Source organism: Sebastes fasciatus, chromosome 21, assembly GCF_043250625.1.
Source record: "Sebastes fasciatus isolate fSebFas1 chromosome 21, fSebFas1.pri, whole genome shotgun sequence".
Taxonomy (NCBI): domain Eukaryota; kingdom Metazoa; phylum Chordata; class Actinopteri; order Perciformes; family Sebastidae; genus Sebastes; species Sebastes fasciatus.
This window is the reverse complement of record NC_133815.1, coordinates 20,992,410-21,011,648: the sequence shown is the minus strand read 5'-3', so window position 1 is coordinate 21,011,648 and position 19,239 is coordinate 20,992,410. Positions and strand designations below refer to the sequence as shown.

The 19,239-nt window shown below is 39.9% G+C and overlaps 1 protein-coding gene, 1 long non-coding RNA gene and 1 other non-coding gene across 5 annotated transcripts in view; 2 read left to right on the top strand and 1 right to left on the bottom strand.

Moving 5' to 3' along the window:
• The window catches only part of LOC141759893 (uncharacterized), a 488,172-nt gene that overhangs the window by 369,553 nt on the left and 99,380 nt on the right, over positions 1 to 19,239 (top strand). The window lies entirely within an intron of this gene.
• Positions 124 to 195, top strand: trnac-gca (transfer RNA cysteine (anticodon GCA)). The gene has a single exon. It is a non-coding gene; the product is annotated as a tRNA-Cys (tRNA).
• On the bottom strand, positions 1,111 to 5,689 carry c21h11orf65 (chromosome 21 C11orf65 homolog). 3 transcript variants are annotated; one of them, XR_012592222.1, is made up of 10 exons: positions 5,600 to 5,679; positions 4,316 to 4,406; positions 4,130 to 4,222; positions 4,003 to 4,056; positions 3,690 to 3,899; positions 3,233 to 3,363; positions 1,800 to 1,970; positions 1,604 to 1,659; positions 1,342 to 1,403; positions 1,111 to 1,235 (listed from the first exon to the last, which is right to left on the bottom strand). XR_012592222.1 is itself a non-coding variant. In XM_074622368.1 (10 exons), exons 1-9 carry the CDS (start codon positions 5,602 to 5,604, stop codon positions 1,393 to 1,395), a joined length of 822 nt encoding a protein of 273 aa, XP_074478469.1. In that variant the 5' UTR covers positions 5,605 to 5,678; the 3' UTR covers positions 1,111 to 1,235; positions 1,346 to 1,392. The 3 variants fall into 3 exon arrangements, 2 of the variants coding, with proteins under 2 accessions (XP_074478469.1, XP_074478470.1); XM_074622368.1 differs by having other exon boundaries at positions 1,346 to 1,403; positions 5,600 to 5,678; XM_074622369.1 differs by lacking the exons at positions 1,111 to 1,235; positions 1,342 to 1,403; positions 1,604 to 1,659; positions 1,800 to 1,970 and adding an exon at positions 2,305 to 2,972 and having other exon boundaries at positions 5,600 to 5,689.

Genomic DNA, 19,239 nt, shown 5'->3' with positions numbered 1-19,239 from the left:
GTTTGTTTTTAAGTACTGTATGATTTATAACGTTAACAATTTCACCACACTTTAACACAGCAACGATGTAAACGCCAGTCATAGCTATCTTTATAAATTGTTCATGTGACAGTGTTGTTGTATGGGGGTATAGCTCAGTGGTAGAGCATTTGACTGCAGATCAAGAGGTCCCCGGTTCAAATCCGGGTGCCCCCTCTTTTTCAGAGGTAGGAATTGCATACTGTTTTGTTACTGAGGATGGCTGAACACTAAATTGTGTAATTCTGATGACTCATCGCCACTTTACAAAACTGTAAATACTCAACACAACATCTTTAGACCTCACCAGCAGACTGAGGAACAGTTTTTTCCCCCAGGCCATCAGACTTTTAAATAGATATTCATACGACACCTTCTCACACAAAAAGTGCAATAAACAAGTGCAATACCTCAATCATATCTCTTATACTGTATATACTCTATATGTTCTTAATATGCCTTGTACAAAGTATTACCTTTTATAATTGTAATATAACTTATTATTTTTAATGGAGCTTCCCAGCAAAAAGCATTTCACACGATTGTACTTGTATAACCGGCGTGACAATAAACATCTTGAATCTTGAATCTTAGACTGGCCCATACAGGATGTATGTTAGACAGAAACATTATTTAGTTTTTGGGTTGTTTTTTTTGGGGGGGGGGGGATTGTGAGAAACATAATAATGTAAATAACTGTGTGTAAATTGAGAAACAAGTAGCCTTATATTGATAATCACAAAAATATATAGTTGACTCCTGGTTTAAATGATCTCCCTGTATTATCTGCATTATCACAGGGAATTCATTATCAATTTACTACACTGAGTCTATGATTCCTTCACATATTTTACAGCAGGCATTCAACATATTTCACACAAAGGGGAGGTATAACTTTCTTAATAAAAAATAACAAACTGTTTATTCACTTTTATTACAGAGGTGAATTAGTAATTCAAGTCAGATATGTCGCTAGAATCTCTGGAACAAGAAAAAATCTACACAGACAAGCTTTTTAAAGATACAAAGAGATATTTATTTAAGATAAAATGATTGCTCCCAGTGTCAATATGTCCACTTAAAAGCTATAACAAAACATATACAGTATATACTGTACTTGGAAAGAGCTATATCCGTACATTTCCTGTATCCTTCAGACACAGCAGTCCTCTCTGCACACAGACCCAGGTAGAAGCATGCATTTTCAACACTTAAACCTGTCAACAAAAAAAAATATTTTATTTATACCTTCTATTCAACAAGAAATATGTCAGCAAAAAGTGATAGTGATATTTCTTATGTTTAAACATGATAAATGCTCACCTACTGTATATGTCACTGTCACTCATATGACAGTTTCAAAATGACCAAAGATCATGTTTTACCTGAGAAGAGGGGCCAATCGGTATGTGAACAAAAACATGGTCATCAATAAGTCTTGTATTGCAATCGGTGAGATTTACACTGATGGAATACAGCTTTGTTAATCCTAAACTTAAACAGCAGATGGCGTTACAGCATAAAACATTGAATAGGTAGCAATAACAAGCAGCAAAGATATGCAGCTATCATTACAAATGTTCACCTTTGCTTGGCTCAGAGGAGCGACTGCAGGCCAAACCTCTCCACTCTTGTATATACCTGCACAGGCAAAGGAGCAAAAATATGTTACAAAATGATAGAGATTTAATCACTTCTGACCCAGTTTTGAATTACAACCAGTCTATTCAACAGAAAGCATCAGACTGTCTACTAGCCAACAGTGAGCAGAGGACTCTTACTCCTCAAAGTTGAGAGTGTTGGTCCAATCCAGCAGCTCATCCAGCTCCCATTCCAGTACTTCATCATCTCCCTTCTCTTCAATGGCGTCCATGACTTCCTGGGCGGAATTCACCCCCAGCGTCGCCATGTGTTGATGCGCTGGATGAGCCTGCAGACGCCCCTGGTTATACCTGTATGTAAGGGAGAGAGGACATACACACACTTATACACAGGGCTACACATAACCCTGCCTCAGATGTGTATCGTCCACATTTTGTAAAAGAGCATAAAAGGAGATTAGAGTACATGGATAAATGGTTACTGGTTTTGAATATTTATTTGACGATTGGCAGACTTATTAACGTATTAAAAATAGTCTAATCCTTGGATTCACTCACTCAAAACCACAATTTGCACTGTCATGGTGACGCTAGAGGAAAAGTCAGACCGCCAAAGTTAGAAGGATTCATTCTCTGGGGACCAAAATTTCATGGTAATTTTCCTGGACCAAAGTGGTCACACCACTATGGCTAAAAACCCATAAGGTCATTTTGCAACACTTAACTGTTTTCAAGGTTTAACTGTCCATTCAGAAAAAATAAAATATTCAGTTAGCTGCATAATAAAAAAATATTTTGTGAGTCCATTTTCTAATCTAGATAAAGATAGAACCCAGAAATTGCCCATGCCCTTGGTTAATATGCGCAATAATTTGTACGGTTTTATTTGTCCATATTAATCATTGCCAATTATTTGATATTTTCAGTCATTTTTAGTTTTTGTGTGTCTACATGGATTAAAGAGTCACAACTTTCAATATACCATTAAAATAGCAGTGTTTTGTTAATTGACCTAGGGTTTTCAAAGGTCAATAGGAATTGACTCATGCTTAGCTCTGTGACTGGAATTTAAAGAGGACCTATTGTGCTCATTTTCAGGTGCATGCTTGTATTTTGGGTTTCTACTAGAACATGTTTACATGCTTTAATGTTCAAAAAACGCTTTATTTTTCTCATACCGGCTGTGCTGCAGCACCTCTTATCACCCTCTGTCTAGCTTTGTTTGATGCATGCCAAACTATCCACTAGGTAGGTATTATGTCATATAATGTGTTACTTCGTGACATCACCACGTTACGGAAGAAAAGGTGGGTCTTCAAGCAAGGCGTTTCAGGCAGTTCAGGAGCAGTGTTTCTGCGGGGGAGAGGAACTCTCTTTGGTGTGAACTTTGGACTTTGTAACTTTGCAGACCTTTTATATACACAAAAACGATATAACACTCTGACTAAAGGAAAGGGAAAAAGCACAAAAGCATAATAGGTCCTCTTTTATAATACACAATAGACACTAACTGAGGCTAGCATTTACCGTTACCCTGTAATCATTTGAGGCCACAGCGGCCGTTGCACAGCAAAAGACTTGCTTTGAGGGACAGACAAATATATAAAACTCACATCTGCTTCAGCCATTCAGTTTTCCTCTTCTTCCTCCACTTGTCTACATCCTGCTGCCGGCGCAACCTGGAATAGTGAAACTCCATTTTCTTGTTAGCATCGATCTCTCTGGGCTCACCCATGGGATCCACCTATCAGAGAGTAGAAGAAGCACATAAACACAGACTATGACTTTTAGTGGTTAACAGTTGAACTATGTGACCTTGTTTTTGCGTTAAATAGACAATGTGTGAGAGCATTATGATTCAGCTTACACAATGTCCGAAGCTAAATACAGTTTGGTACGATCAAGGCAAAACGCTGCCATGAAATGCCTGCTGTAGCTGTTCTATCTATTCAAGTGTGTCAGATTCTTACTACAAAGGACAAAATTAACCCCTTGCATTGGTGGTGCTTATTTTCTTTTTTCACTATAGTATTTGTACAAATAACAGGCAGAACAGAACATTTTCTTCACCTTGCTACAGAAGAGCCTCCAGCCGTTGTTCTCCTTGCGCTGGTACCATCTTGATCGGTCCTCTTGTATAAGAGGCCAGCAATTGTTGGTCTGCTGGGCCACAGGCTTCTTTAGGCCAAGCTGGGTGTAGTCCCTCGGGCTGCTGGCACACATGTCTGCGATGGGTCGATGGGTGAAGATCTTGTAATAGATGTTGGGGGGAAAGGTAATCTGAGGGCAAAGGTATAAGCAAGATGTAAGCAGGTATGTCTGTATTATCATATTCACATAGCTGTTGAGTGATGTTGAGTGTATTTCTCTCTTCAGCTCCTACCCCTCCGAGTCGAAACCTGATGAACACGCCAGCAGCAGCATCCAGCAACTCTGCCTGCCACAGGAATATCAAATCTTACCATTTATTTTATTTTTTTTCATTTTATAGAGAGCATTGTTTCTGTTACCTCTCGAGGATTCACACTTTTGAAGACGGTTTGGGGATCCAGCAGGTTGCAATGGCTGATAAGTTCTTTGAAATACTTGAAGATCTGTCTGTACTACAGTTTGTGTAGGAAAAAGAGTTTTAGTTTATGCATGTTGACTTTAATTTGTCCATGTACAACAGTGCCCACAACAGCATCAGCACCCACCACATATCTTTTCCAGGCCTTCTGAACTATTCTGGCTGCTACCTGCTGCAGTGTCTCCTGTTGGGGCTCCTGGGGACCCTCTTCCTGTAAGCTGAAGGCAGAAGAGAAGGCAGACAGCAAGACGTAACTTGTCATACTAAAACTTTGAATAATATTTCTTGTAAGGAGTACCGTTTTTATGAATGTACATTTACTCAAATACTGTATTCAAGTACAATATGGGAGGTATGCACTTGTACTTTACTTAAGTATTTTCATTTTCTGCTCCTTCGTACTTCAGCTCCACTACATTTCAGAGAGAAATATTATATTTTTTAACCAATTATGATTGATAGTTATTTCACAAATTAAGATTTTACACAAAAAACATTTGATCATTTTAGAAAATACAATCAATCATTACAGATGAATCTACCCAACAATAGGAGTATAGAAAGTAAGGCCACCTCACCTGCTACAACATTAAAATGCTGCTTACCAATTATTGCATCAATAACAATAGCTGACGTGTGTCGTCTCACTGTTTTGAGCGAACCCGACGCTGACTTTCGTTGACTTAACGGCCACAGGTGTCGCTGTTAACAAGCATTTCTGATTCTTACAAACAGTCCCTTTAAGTATAGCATCTATAGCATCTGAATATGCTAGACCAGATCTGGGATTGGACCCAACATGGGGTCAATGATATGCAGGTCGGGTCACACAAGAGGTGTCTGATAAGACTGATTCTTAAAGGGACTTTTTGTAACTTCTTACAGTATAAATCAATCCGTGTCGGTGTCCCATGCGCGCTCACGTGTGACTGCGCTGTTCAGACTCAGACTCCAACACAAACTACACCAAAACCGCACCAAAACCGCAAAGTTATATCTAGTGAAGCCCGCCTTGCAAAACAGTGTTGGCCGCGATCGGAGGACGCGGAGGAGACCGTAGCTTTGGTCTCCAGGGCCGGAGTCTCTGCTGTACTCTGCTCCTCTGCCTGCCTGCCTTCACTCACACACCGTGCTCGTTCTCGCTCGCTCAGCTCGCCCTCCGACCGTGGTCGGGAGGCTGAAGCAGGAAAAGCCAACACTAGGATCAGCACTGATTCACGGAGAGACCTTCGTCTGGTCAGCTAACATTACTGCCAAGCAGCTGAAACAACTGAACAACTGAAAACCAAATAAAAGACAGGCTACACACACCTATTTAATAACCTATTCAATAACCTATATGAGCTTTAACAACATAGATATGTTGCATACACATTAAAATAGTCATACAACAAGAAAGCAGTGATATTACCTCATGACTTGCTCTCTAATTGAATGTCTGCCTGCTGCTAGTTGACAAATTATTTCATTAGGTTACCTAGCAACCAGTGCTATAGCAACCTGTATGTCAAAGTGATTGCCATAGATCTGCAATAAAGCACGGTTTCCGGAATATACTTTCAGAATAAAAATAACTGTAGACAATGGGGCAGTCAAGTTAATCAAATACAGTACCTGTAGATTCCCGAGTACAAAAAAACGTAAATTACTCCCTTTGTGGTATTTATATACGTGCTCGTTTTTCAAGGCAACCTCCCTCTCAACATGCATGCTTTTATTTTGAAGCCACAGTCATCTGACAATCAGGTAGTAGATTTAGACATCACACACTGAACTCTGTTGGAAAAAACTAGTGCCAAACAACACAGTTGATTGTATTATTAATTATTTCATGATTATTTAATAAAAAAACAATTGATTTAAACACAGACTTGATTTATATTGAGTGCAGGTCAAGGTGAATAAAAAGAAATTTTTACCTGTTGGCCATTAGATGGAGCTCTTTAATAAGTACCTGCAGCTTTTCTTTGACTTTCTACCACTTCCACATTACACATTGAGCTTGTGAAAGCTGCAGCGCACACACACACACCAAAGGATCTTTGAACATGTTTAATGCATATCCAGGCCCTCTGCCCCCAATCCACTCTCTCAGTTAGTCGGTCACAGTGTTGAGCAGTGTCATCCCCAGGCTGTGTGTGTGTGTGATCTCTCTCTGCTTATAAGCAAATCAGACCTTCAAGTGACTTTATGCATCTATAGTTAAACATATGAAGCCTGAGAGAGTCTTATAGAAAGTAAAGAAACACTCAAAAGCATACACGTTGACATGCATGCACACACAAACACATGGTTTTGCTTTCCGTATTTTAATTTTCACAATGACTATTAGTTTTAATGGCAGTGAAATTGAATTTACAATCATTTAGAGAGGGCTGGTTGCAACAAAAGGTCCTATAGTGAGGGAAATAAAAGAGATCATTTCTCACAGCACCAGCCCCTCAAACAGGCCAACCTGTGCCAGATTTGCAGTGTTTCCTGGCAACGTAATGTCTGGCGCTTCACGTTTTCAGTGGATTAAACGTTATTAAGGCCAGTCACTAACTTGTCACCAACCAAGCATGTGGGCCAAACCCAACTGAATCAACCCAGTTACAGCCGATTCCAGTCACATACAAAAAAAAAGAAAAATTTAATTTCTGCCCATTCAGCTGTGACAGCTTCAGACCAAACATTTAAATCACCGGGAAGGTGAATCCACAATGAGAAACTCTCTCTCTGTATTTATGAGCTGTTGGATATTCAAATGCACAGTTTTGTGGCTCACACAGATAACTCTGGCAATAGTCTTGTTTGCTCTCCAGACAAATTGTGCTCATAATTCAGAGCCAAAACAGCTGCTGATAAGAATTGCTAACTAGACATGTCCATTATGCAAATGTCCGCAGAATGAATTTCCTCGCCCAAAGCCTGCTGCGGGCTTGCAACAAAACTCAATCCATGTTCCTTCAAAGCAGTTTTCTTCTTCTTTCAGTCTGTTTATTTTCTCTCCAGGGGGAATGCTCTGTCATCCTGACTCCTAACAAGGACAGACAATTGTATCAGCCTGGTTCCCAGACTAAAGGAGAATGTCTTATTTGTTCATACTCCAGGAAATATAACTTCACTAAATTTCTAAATATTTTCTAGACCTTTGGCTTGACTTGACAATGTGTGTCGTGAAGGCAGAAGAGGAGAAAATAGCTTTTATCACACTGAATTACCCACAATCCAATACATATCCGAGTGCGTGATACGAATCGGTGTTATAAAAGGGAAATGAGTGTGAAATTAAATTGGCTTTGCGTATTAGCTTCGCTGTTGATACAGCTGACATTTCTGTCCTGTGTGATTACCAGAAAACACAGCTCTACTAATTTGTTGATGGCTTGGTATTTTAATTGGAGTTTGGCTGCCAAGAGCCACAACAGCAAGCCACATCTCAAACACCTGCTGAAAGAGTCATAGGACCCGAGAAAAGAAAATTGCTGTTAACTTCACCTCAGATTGTGTCTCAGATGGAGGGAGAGGTGATTTTTGTGATGGTACTTTAGTCACTTCAGTGCCTCGCTGTTCTCCCTTGAGTGTTTTGTAGCAGAATGAAAATGAGCTTTGCATGTGTGGAATACAAAATATAGTTTCTGATTGATTTACAGATATGTATCATTAAGCTGCCCTTGACCTGTCACTGGCACACCCGCTGATGAGAACAGGAAGCCAATGTGCCGTGTCCTTGAGACACAAAGACACAATTCATATTCATTCCATTACCACGGGCGTTGTCATTTTCACATCAACTCTGCATGTTAACTAGATGTGCCAAATTTAGACAGCCAGCATGTCACTGAATGATTTCTCTCCTCATCAGCCTCATACTGTAGCTGTGTTTTTATTTCCTCCTCTGATTGCTGATTGTTAGGAGCATTCCTGTACCGGTGTGAATGGCTTTTTACCTCAGGGCCCCAGGAGAGACAACAGCCATGTTGATGGAGTCTCTCAAATGGAGACACTTTGTCATCAAGACCAACACAATTACACACCATCGATCACTTTATGGAGCTCACACAGCCGAGGGAAAACTGCATTCTTTCACGGACATTAGCATTTACTGTACGTCCCAACCAGAGCGTTCCTCAGGGCAGTTTGTTCCGACTGCAGGGCAACTTGTTCCATTCACAAAAAGGGAGGGAAACTGTTCATGCCTTAAACAGTAGGGGGCAGTATGAGACTAATGCACATGTTACAAAGGTGTAAAGACATCTGGGAAAACAACAGTGTTACAAGAAGTTTTGAATTATATAGATTACATTTAGGCTACAAATAATAATAATGCACCCATTCACTCTGGCAGTATCTATCCATCCATCCATCCATCCATCCATCCATCCATCGATCCATCCATCCATCCAACAATTCATCTATCACCTATCCAGGTCCCGGTCGTGGCATTTACATGCGTCATAAACCAGATTGTTTTTGGATATGATTATGCATATTTAGCTCACCGTGACAGACACATCTGGCATACAATCTTTCCAAAAAATCTGTATGAATTAGTGTATTTAGGTTTTTGTAGTTGGTTTAGAAGTAGATTGACACATTACGTCTCTATATTATTGATGATCTATGGTGATGATAAAAACCAAAAAGCAAAGGCAGAAAGGCAGTGGTGCTGTATTAGGAGATCGCATTAATGCTTTTAAATCAGACCTTCTATTCAGACGTGATGAATACAACAGCATCACCGCATTTGTTTTGCTGGAGTGAACAGGATGGTGTTAATGAATGAGGATGTCAAGATAGTAGAGTAGCTCTGCTAATTTTAAACCATAGAAATTATGATTTGGCTATATATTTACCAAATCATAATCTCTATGCTTTCAAATTCGACATTTATATTTAGGAGGAAAATAACCACACAAATTGTGCAGATTTTTAGCACATCTAGCATCAAAATAACTACCTAAATTGAGGGTTTAGGGATAAAGGATGTATGCTGTACAACTTGTGAAGCTAGTAGCTAAGCTTGAGGAGAATTTATTATTTGTGATTTTGGGGTATGTAAATAAAATTGACTTGACATTAAACAACCAGTCACAATAGGCTGACTGCTTGGGCTGGGTGTCAGTACTCGATAACTTTTAAAGTATCAAGTAGTATCCAAACTTTTCCAATCAAACGATACCTGCAATTGATCCTTTATGTGCCAAGATCAAGAAAATGATGACTGTTTCGCTTGCAGTCCCGCAACCGTGGGTCAGGGGACGGCGTTATCCGCGGTAACAGCTGCATGAGTGCTGTGCAGTGCAGCTGCGATTAGCTCCCACCAACCCGAGTCAGCTGCAACACCAAATGAAAATAACTTAGCAACTGAGCAGAGAAGTCAAAACTCCCTCAAAGTAATAAATAATAGTCGAAACATGAATTGAATGAATTCAACTTTGAGCAAACCTACTTAAAATGAATAGTGTACATCCAATAACATTCAGCTTAAAATCCATTCAAATGAACACATCTGGAGCATGATGGGTGGTGCTTGAGCTCATCTGATAGAACTGTGGGGTTACATCAGACATAAAAGGTTGGGAACCACTGGACCAGACTAACAGAGCAAATCAATAAATACACTGAAATATCATCCTTTAATAGACTAAATTGAGTATGACATAGAATGAATAATACAATTTTATAAAGACATATCTTGATTGGCTGCTGGACTAATGATCCTTTCCCTTAATGCACTGATGCAGACAATACCTCGATAGAAAATATGCATAAGGATGCTTAGACAGAGTAGCCAGGTGGCCTCGAGGTTAAACTGAGTGTCTCAAGTTTTACAAGTGCCATCCAAAATCATAGTCATGAGCGACACACTGAAGCTTTTTCTGCACACTCACTGTAACTCCTCGTGGATACAAGCACCGCGTAAACGCAGTGGAGGACCATGACTCAGTGCTCCATGCAGCGTGGTGATGGAGCTATAACGCAGATAGTGAGTAGTTCTAGTGATGCTTCATCAGCCCCAAAGTGTGAGAGAAACTCAACAGCTATGTTGGTATTGAATCATGCCAGTTCGACACACATGTGGCCACATGTACAAAAACACTCACATATACATAAGATATCTTCAGCTCATTACGTCCAATTACAAGTCCAAAGAAAATCATGGAGGCTGGCAGGTTTATTTATTATTAAAGTGTCCTGAGCATTGCCTGGAGTCACCCAGCCAGTAGGAGCAGTTACACTCCTGCTCAAAGCTACAGATGAATGCAGATTTAAAAATCCTTTTTCAGTCGTAGCTTCTCACATTCACTGATTGGGTCTCATGCAAGAACCGCTTGTATGAACAGATTTGTTCTTTATGAAGCACGTAAGAGTGATTTAAGAGAATTTGTGGCTTTGTGGCCAGTTTTCTTGTACATAGTTTTATTCTAGATATGAACAAAATACACGAGTAGTCCAGACCTGTCGTATGAGTCATGTGCTGTCTGCTTTTCTCCACAGGGAACACTCTTTTGACCTTAGTCTGAATCATACACCGTATATAAGAAGTGGTTGTAGTCACTGTGACGTCACCCATTGGTTTGTGGTCTGCTGTTTTGAAGCCTTGAGTTTTGCATTTTGGCTGTCACCATCTTGGTTTTTAGCCATCGCCATCTTGGTTTTTTGCAACCAGAGGTGAAACGAGAGGGTGGCGCTAAGTACAACCGAACGCTGAATAAGCACTGCAAGGATTAAAGTTGTTAGACAAAAATACGGACAACTCCCAGACCAGACAACGCCGTGGCAGCAACCTGTCGATCACAAGGTAGCCACCCCTTAAAGCATCCCCTGCTTTATGGTCTATTTGACTCTAAATGGGACCTTCATTTACTAAATGAACATCATGCTGTATTGAAGAAGATTTCAAACTAGTGATCGAGACCATAAACTCATGTTTACAATGTTTACTGAGGTAATAAATCAAGTGAGAAGTAGACTCATTTTCTCATAGACTTCTATACAATCAGACTTCATTTTGAAACCAGAGGAGTCGCCCCCTGCTGGCTGTTAGAAAGAATGCAAGTTTAAGGCACTTCCGAGTTGGAACACTTGTACGAGCAAACATCATTTTTATTCTTCGTTACGTTTGAATACAGTATGTGCTCATGTACATGCAGTATGACACAGCCAACTTGTTTTCCAATCACCTTGCCCTGTTTTTACGTGATTATTAAACTGGCCCGACTCCAGCCCAAAGCTCTACTCACAGCCAGTATCACCATGACAACATCCATCATCACTTCATCAACCAGCAGCTGTTTTCACATTCAACAGGGTGGTTTAAAATACTAAATGACCTTTTACTCTTTTTAATTTATTCTGTCTACTGGATCCTTTGTTCTCAGCCTTTTTACCTCTCACACATCCACACATACGTACAAATGTGTGTATTACAAAACTTCAGTGACATTAATTCCTGAAACCCCCAATCAAGGAAGGAAAAGGAAAAAATCCACCTTAAAATGCCAACACCCTTAAAGGAATAGTTCGTTCAACATTAGCATTCATTTGGAGTTATGTTTGTGTCCACTTGACAAATCTAAGTCCAATATTCACTGTCCTTTTAGCCCTGTTTTGCTCCCCCCTCAACTCCTGAGGGATATATTTGTCTCTTTAGCTGCTAAATGCTCCACTGTGTTCACTTTTGCTGATGACGACGCTGATGAGAGTTGTCAGAGTGAACCAAAACAGTGTTACCGAAAAGTTCCCGAAAACAAAAAGCAATAAACTGAAAGACGCAACACGTCCTCATACCTTAATGACAGAATAGGTCGTTTGCCAGTGACTCCCAAAATGATGTATATCACCATTGGAGAGTACCAACAACAGGTCCACGTTGCGAAACGTTCAAAGTTTTAAACACGTGGTTAACATTGTTAGTTGAAACTGAAACAAAAGTACGTGGTTAGGTTTAGGAAAAGATCATGGCTTGTGTTAAAATAAGTATGTTTCTTACGTAACTTAGATTACGTGACGTAAGTTAAGGATGTTATGTACGTTTACTTACGTACGTAAGTTAAAATAAATTAACATTGATTTTTGGTTTCACATGGGACACGAACAGCAGTCTGTGTAAGTTCTGTTTTCGTTGACACATCCACCACCCTGACCTCCTTTCTACGCGGACTTTGTCACTCTTTATACTACATCACCTGACTTCCTCCTTTCAGCCACTAATGGTCGCCGCCTAACAATAAACATGAATATGGGTCCTAATAAGTTGCTTGCACAGACAAGTTGCACGTCCGTTTTTTCGTAGAGGACGGTCTGGAAAGGTGCTACAGTATATAGCTGTAGAGCTGCAGATTGAGGTGACAATTCTCTATAGGTTTGTCACTACTAGCGACCCCTTTCACATACAGGTGGTCATGTGATTCATTGTTAATATAAAAATATTGATTATAGCAACTTTAAAGAATGGCATTTACATTCCGGTCCCAGTATCAAATCTGCCAGGCACAGTTGCAAAAAAAGGCTTCAGAGAGACGAACACAGTTATTATTTTCTATGTGCATCAAATAACACATCACGTTTTTTCCAAGATCAAAACTAGCTTTGCTTTCTTGTTTTGATCTTGAGTTCTACCACATCTTTTATATCAAAGGAAATAGCAGTTTTAGAGGCAACAATGTGGTATGCAGTGTGCCTACAGACAGTATAAATGATCTCATTCGGTATTCAGAAATTGGGATGTTTCAGTCTGAATAGTGTTTGTTTTCAGCCTAAGGCCATTATTCTTCATACTTTCACAAGTTATGGAATGATTTTCAAACATTTATTCATTATGTTTGAGCTCGTACATCAACCTGCAAAGAAGTATATGTGCATAATGTGCTCACAGAGGCAGAAAGGAGGAGATCGTGACCTATCGAGACTTGGCTACAACAAAAGTTCTGGGTGGTAGAAAAATTGCTTTTACACTGCGTGTTGAACACACTTCATCACTTCCAAACAGCAATCCATCAGCTCGGCTCATTTCAAACTTGGTTAGACATTTGTCTTGATTTTATTTTTTAAAAATGAATGATTTGATTTTGCTGGGATGTCCTCCAGCAGCAGACTGTACATCAAAATGTCAAGAAATAGATGAAATGCTACTGTACTGACCTTTAAGATGTAGCAGAGATACAGAGAACAAAGCCATGTGTGTCTACTTCATCAGAGCACTTCAGCGCTTACACACTTAAATCAATATGTGGGACAACATAGTGAGCTTCTTCCAATAAAACTAATAATAGATTCAGGAGGGCGGAGGCGGAGCTCATAGTTTGTCCTTTCATTCTCTTTTGTTCCTCACCATTTCCTCACCTCCACTGTTTGCTCTTTTCATCCTGTGTGTTCTTTCATCTTCATCTTTTCTGCAGCCTCTCTAATAGCTCTGATTCTCCAGCAGCGTCTGCTCATTTCATCTTTGTCCTTCTAACTTCCCTCGTCATTTGACAGTGACAACACTGTGTGGTTTGAGGCAACATGCAGCTTCCTTTAATGCCACTGTTTTTCATCCTTCTTCACTCTGCTCTTTTTATTTCTGCGTGTCACTTCATCTCAGATTAAACAGACTAACTGATGAAACACTAATTTGCCTTTTTTCATTATTTACCCTCTCTTTTCCCTTCTTTGTTTTAAAAGAACATGAAGCCAACAGCTCCTCTAAGAGCCTGTCAATCTTTACCTACTGTATCTACACTTCCTCCATCTGTCTGTTTGCTCTCTGCCTCACTGTTATCTGCCTTCTTTCTTTCTGTCTGCCTATTTCCCCTCTCTCTGTCTCTCTCTGAACCGCCTAGTGACCCCCTCACTCTGGTTATCATCCCAGCAGTCCATTTGCTGAAAGGAAGAATGTGCTGCTCTACAAAGAGATAAGCTTCTTGAGAATGGTGCCTACCAGCCACTGATGCTTGTACAATGTAAAAATGCTGAAAGCAAGCAGGAAGGTTGTTAAAGCAACCAAAAAATTCTCAACAAAACATCAAATATTGTCAGTTTGAGTGCCTTTTTTTCTTAGTCTTAACTAATTTCAGACATAACACTTTCTTAATTTAATTGATAACATTTTTCTTTTCCTGTAACAGGTCTTACTATGACTACCAGTGCCACTGCCTGTCCCTTTAGGAGACTAGCGGCATGTCCTGAGTCTATTAACTCCAATGGGAGACGTGAACATGAACACAGATTATGACTGAATGTTTGCCCCATAGTCACCAAAGTAAATATTGGACCCATTTTTCACAAGCCACATATCTTCCAAACATTCTGACACTAAAAGGGCATTTTTCAGATGGACAAATCAGCGACACACTTGCGAACGTCAGCTAACTAATTTTCGTAATGCTAAATATGGCTGTTAGCTGGGTAAATATCTCATTTTAGCAAAAGAAAATATAAATACATTATGCAAATATAATCCATTTAAATTAATTCCAATTAAATCTGCTTTCATCCATCCGCACAACGTTCACAACACTTCCAAACCGGGTGGGTGGGTGGGGGGGAGGCCATTATGCCATGAGGCTAATATTCATGTGAGCTGCAGTTGTTGAATGCATAGAAACATAATTGTTTTTATCTTGGTACCGTGTTAAAAAGCTAAAACGACACAGCCCAGCACAATTAAGCACAGAATGTGGACAGAGAAGTGTCATGTCTCAGCTTTTTGGGAGGACTAATTAAAGATGCTATCTGCTGCATAATATTTTCCACTGAGAGCCAGAAGCTATAGGAACAGAAGCTTATCTGACTTTAATTGCTGTCTCCTTTAAATGTATATTGAATGTATGCTGTGTATGGATGTAATCACAGCTTGCAAAACTAATTCAAGAAGCTCGTAATCATGCTGGAAGGTGCTTGTGTGTGTATGTGTGTTCTTGTACTTGCTACATAGTGAGGACCAAAAACAAGTTTTTAACCAACACAGTGAGGACATTTGGCCGGTCCTCACTTCTTCAAAGGCCTGTTTGAGGGTTAAGACTTGGTTTTAAGGTTCAGGTTGGAATTAGGTTTACGTTAGGGGTAGTGTTAGGGTACGGGTTGGGTTTAGGCATTTAGTTGTGATGGTTAAGGTTAGGGTTAAGGGGCTAAGGAATGCATTAAGTCGACGCACGTCCTCACAAAGATAGGGGATACAGGGATGTGTGTATGTGTGTGGTGGAGGTGTATGCAATCAAGAGCTTTTTTTTTGTCCATATCAGTACCGACAAGAGGGTTGATTGCACAACCACACTTGTACACACACATCATCACAGACCACAAGAAGCCTGTCTGAGACCGCTGCCTTCTTGTCTCAGTTTTCTAATTTGTTTAAGCCGAAGCCCAACAGGAATCGAGGCTTCATTAGGCAAAGCCTTCCTGTTTTCCACCAGAATGTAATTGAATGTAAACAAATATCCGGCGGTAAACAAAGCGGCCTCCGAGGGTCTTCGCTACCACTTCCTTTAATAGTTACTGACAATTCATAATGTATTTTAGAATGACTCACTGGTGGTATGGGTTTTTGGTTGTTAAATAAATGTGGCCAGTGAGGTGTGACGTCTTGAATATTTATATTCTTGTATGAATTTAATATTCTGTCAAAATAGCAGACGTGTGTTGAGGGTGTATGCATTTATTTGGGTTAGTTGAAATGTTAATTATCCCTTTATTCATTGGCTTCAACACTGTGTGCAAGCTGAAACTTGTGGCCATTTTTCACAATTATCAGATGAATGTTATAGCCTGTATCTGTTTAATAGCTTGGTGTGTACATTATTAGCTTGGTGTGTTTGGTGTGTACAGTGTTCAGAATGGTTTGCACCAAACCAATAGGCAGCCTCCATCCTTTCCATCACACTGGCACCTAAACAAGCAATAAACAAACTCAAATTGGCTAAGAATAGCAGGTTGAGGCTGAGGGAAGACATTTTCAATAGAAGTGGCAGGCTGATTATTTATGTATTGAGTGTGGGTGTCTCTTTTACCGTGAGGAAAAGTTCTGCCGATTCTTCAAGGTGGAAATTGTTTCCTTCAAGGCCAGCACAAAAGAAGCCAATTTGAGCTTGAGGATGAATAATAACAGTGTGCTTCTTTAATGCTCCTTGAAAGGAAATTCTTCTTTCCTTTTCCTCTTTCAATATAACATCATCAGCTGCAGAACAACACTTCCAAGGCTGGAAGAGAGCACTGAAGCTCTGCATGTAAACCTGGATCATGTGGAGGACAGACAGTGCCTTTTTTATCCCCGGGTCACCCTAATGCCACTAAAAAGCTTCTGTCAAAACAGCCTCTCAGCTTCCTTGGTGTGAAACAGCAGGAGTGTATCACTAATTAACACATTTCTCCCACAAAAGTGAAAGCCTCCTAAACAGACACTGTGCTTGTGGCGGCAGCAAATGGAACAGAAAAGCTTGGCTCATTTTTCACAAAGTGTGACATGTTTGCAAATTAATCATAAGCAGCATTTTGTGGTTTGCTTGTAAATTTGTTTTTGTATCCATTTGCAGGAAGTGGAGGAAAACAGAGTGAATTCCAGCTAAAGCTCAATATGACTGCACCCCCGGTGAGTGTTTGCTTTTTACTCCTGGCACCATGCTGTGGTGAGTATGTTCCAACGCGTGCAAATTAATCTATACTGAAGAACACAATAAAGTCTGTGGGCGCTACATAAAACACAAGATGTTCTGTGAATGGTAAGATTAAAAAGTCAGAAAACAACGCCTACAGGCAAAACAGTGACCAATTAACAAGCTGAAAAAGCTGAAAAAGGTCAATTAATTATTTAACCTTTTCCAAGCAAGTTATCACTGTTTTGTAGTTGGAGTATTTACAACACAGTCTCACAGTAGTTCATGAAATAGTCACGAAATCTATGTGATTCGTGTACATAGACACAAATTTTTTTTAGTGATGCTCAGCACGACTTTTAACAACGTATTTTTAGTGTGTTTTGAATGTCCAGCAACACGTGACGCATGTGTCAATTTCTCTGAGTTGGGGTTTCACTTGGAACACGAACACAAACACCGGTCTCCTGGGCGAAAGTCCTGTGATTTTTGACCCACCCATCTGCCCCATCCTCCTCCGTGCGCGGGGTTCGCCACTTTTTATACCTTCCGATTCAGAATTATGTGGATTACATACAAATTGATTTCGTGCTGACCATCACAAAAATGTTTTTTTAAATCGTGTCTATGTACACAAATCAATACATTAAATATTGTGACTATTTCACAAACTGCTGTGGGACTGGGCTGGTGTTTCAGCCTGCAGAATGTTCCTATGATTTCCTTTTAGGGTGTAGTAGGACATTAAGATGGTGAACATGCATGACACCTGCTTGGCATCAGCATGTTAGCATTGTCATTGTGAGCATATTAGCATGCTGACACTAGCATTTCTAGAACATGGTGCACATCGTGTGTGTGTGTGTGTGTGTGTGTTTGTGTGTGTGTTGAGAGAGAGAACAGGTGCTTCCTCTTTTTGCAGCTTTTCTCCACTGACCTTTCCCCCTTAAGAAAATGACTTCACATGTACTGATATCAATAGCACACACGCATACACACACATCCACATTGTGTCCAGATATGTTTTTTCTTATTATTTTTAGCTGCTTGAGTCACGGCTTCCCCCATTGTTCCAGATTAACACACATGTTCAAAGCTGTTCGTGAGAGGTTTGATAAAGCCTGAAAAAGCACAAATAGCCTCAGTCGGTGTTGTTATTCCTGGGTCGCATATTTTGTGCTATTTTAACATGGCCTTAACAGGGAGAAAAAAACTATATTTTCTTCCCCTCTGCGACCACTGTAAAGGTTTGAATAGAGACACTGATTGTATCGCATTTTCCCACTGTGCTAATTGTCGAATCATTGCAAATAGCAGCATTAGCAGAATCCCAGGGTGTTCAGGACAAACAGAAATGATTTTTTGACAAATGCAATCAACAAAACAAAAGACACTTAGTAACCCTTAATTCCAGTCAAATAGCATGAGTAAAGAGTAAATAGGATCCTGTGTAACACCTTGGTTATATCCTCTGTATTAGTTTTTACCCCGTTCCTACAAAAAGGCATATGAATGACACGATAATGCGCAATTATTGCATTGGGCGTATAATGTGTACGCCATGTAGTCTGTACTGTCTGCAATGTAAATACATCCGCTTAAATATGCTACGCTCAGAACTACTGATGTAGAATAAAAAGTGAGAAAGACTGCTTCTGGCGTGCAGGTGGGCACGTGGATGGGTCCAACAAACACAGGACTTTCAACCAGGAGACCTGTGTTTTGTTTTGTAAGTTATGTTATGTTTTTTAGTGATGTTTGTGACATGTTTTCCGTACTTATGTAACATTGTTTTGTACGTATTTTACTTAGTTTACGTACTTATTTTAAGCCAAACCATGACATTTTTCCTAAACCTAACTAAGTGGTTTTGTTGCCTAAACCTAACTGCTGACGTTACCGTAGTTTTGTTGCACGGCATACAAATGACACAAAAAGCGGCATACAAATAACAAGTGAAAAGCTTAAAATGTGTCTTCATGACACGCAGTATGTATTTGTAATGTTGTGCTACTTATACGCCTTCCCATGAGACTGGGTTGTAGTATTGGATTAATGAATCCCGTGAGAATTGTTATTTTGTTGTATTAGAATGTTCAAATATAAAAATATGCAAAATTATTACTTTATAAAGTCTATAAAGTAATATTCTGGAGCTGGACTTCAGTAAAAATTGCTACAGCGAGAGACAACATCTACACTGAGCTCTTGTCTTTCAGCCATCACTCTTCACACAGATACAGGAGGAGTTTCCACAGGACGGGTGACTCAGTGCCGGCACGTGCAAGACAACCCTGTTAATGGCTTTCCAGTCCGTCCAGAACTTCCCAAAGAGCTCCAGCAGCCAGCACAGAGAGGTTCGCAGTATACTGTAGATGAAGGCAGGAAGACAGGTCTGAATATTAAAGGAAACAGGAACACATCTGTGTACAGCTCCAGGTGCTGCTGGCATCTTAATTGTTATACAGTCTGCAGTCTAACTTTACTTTAACAA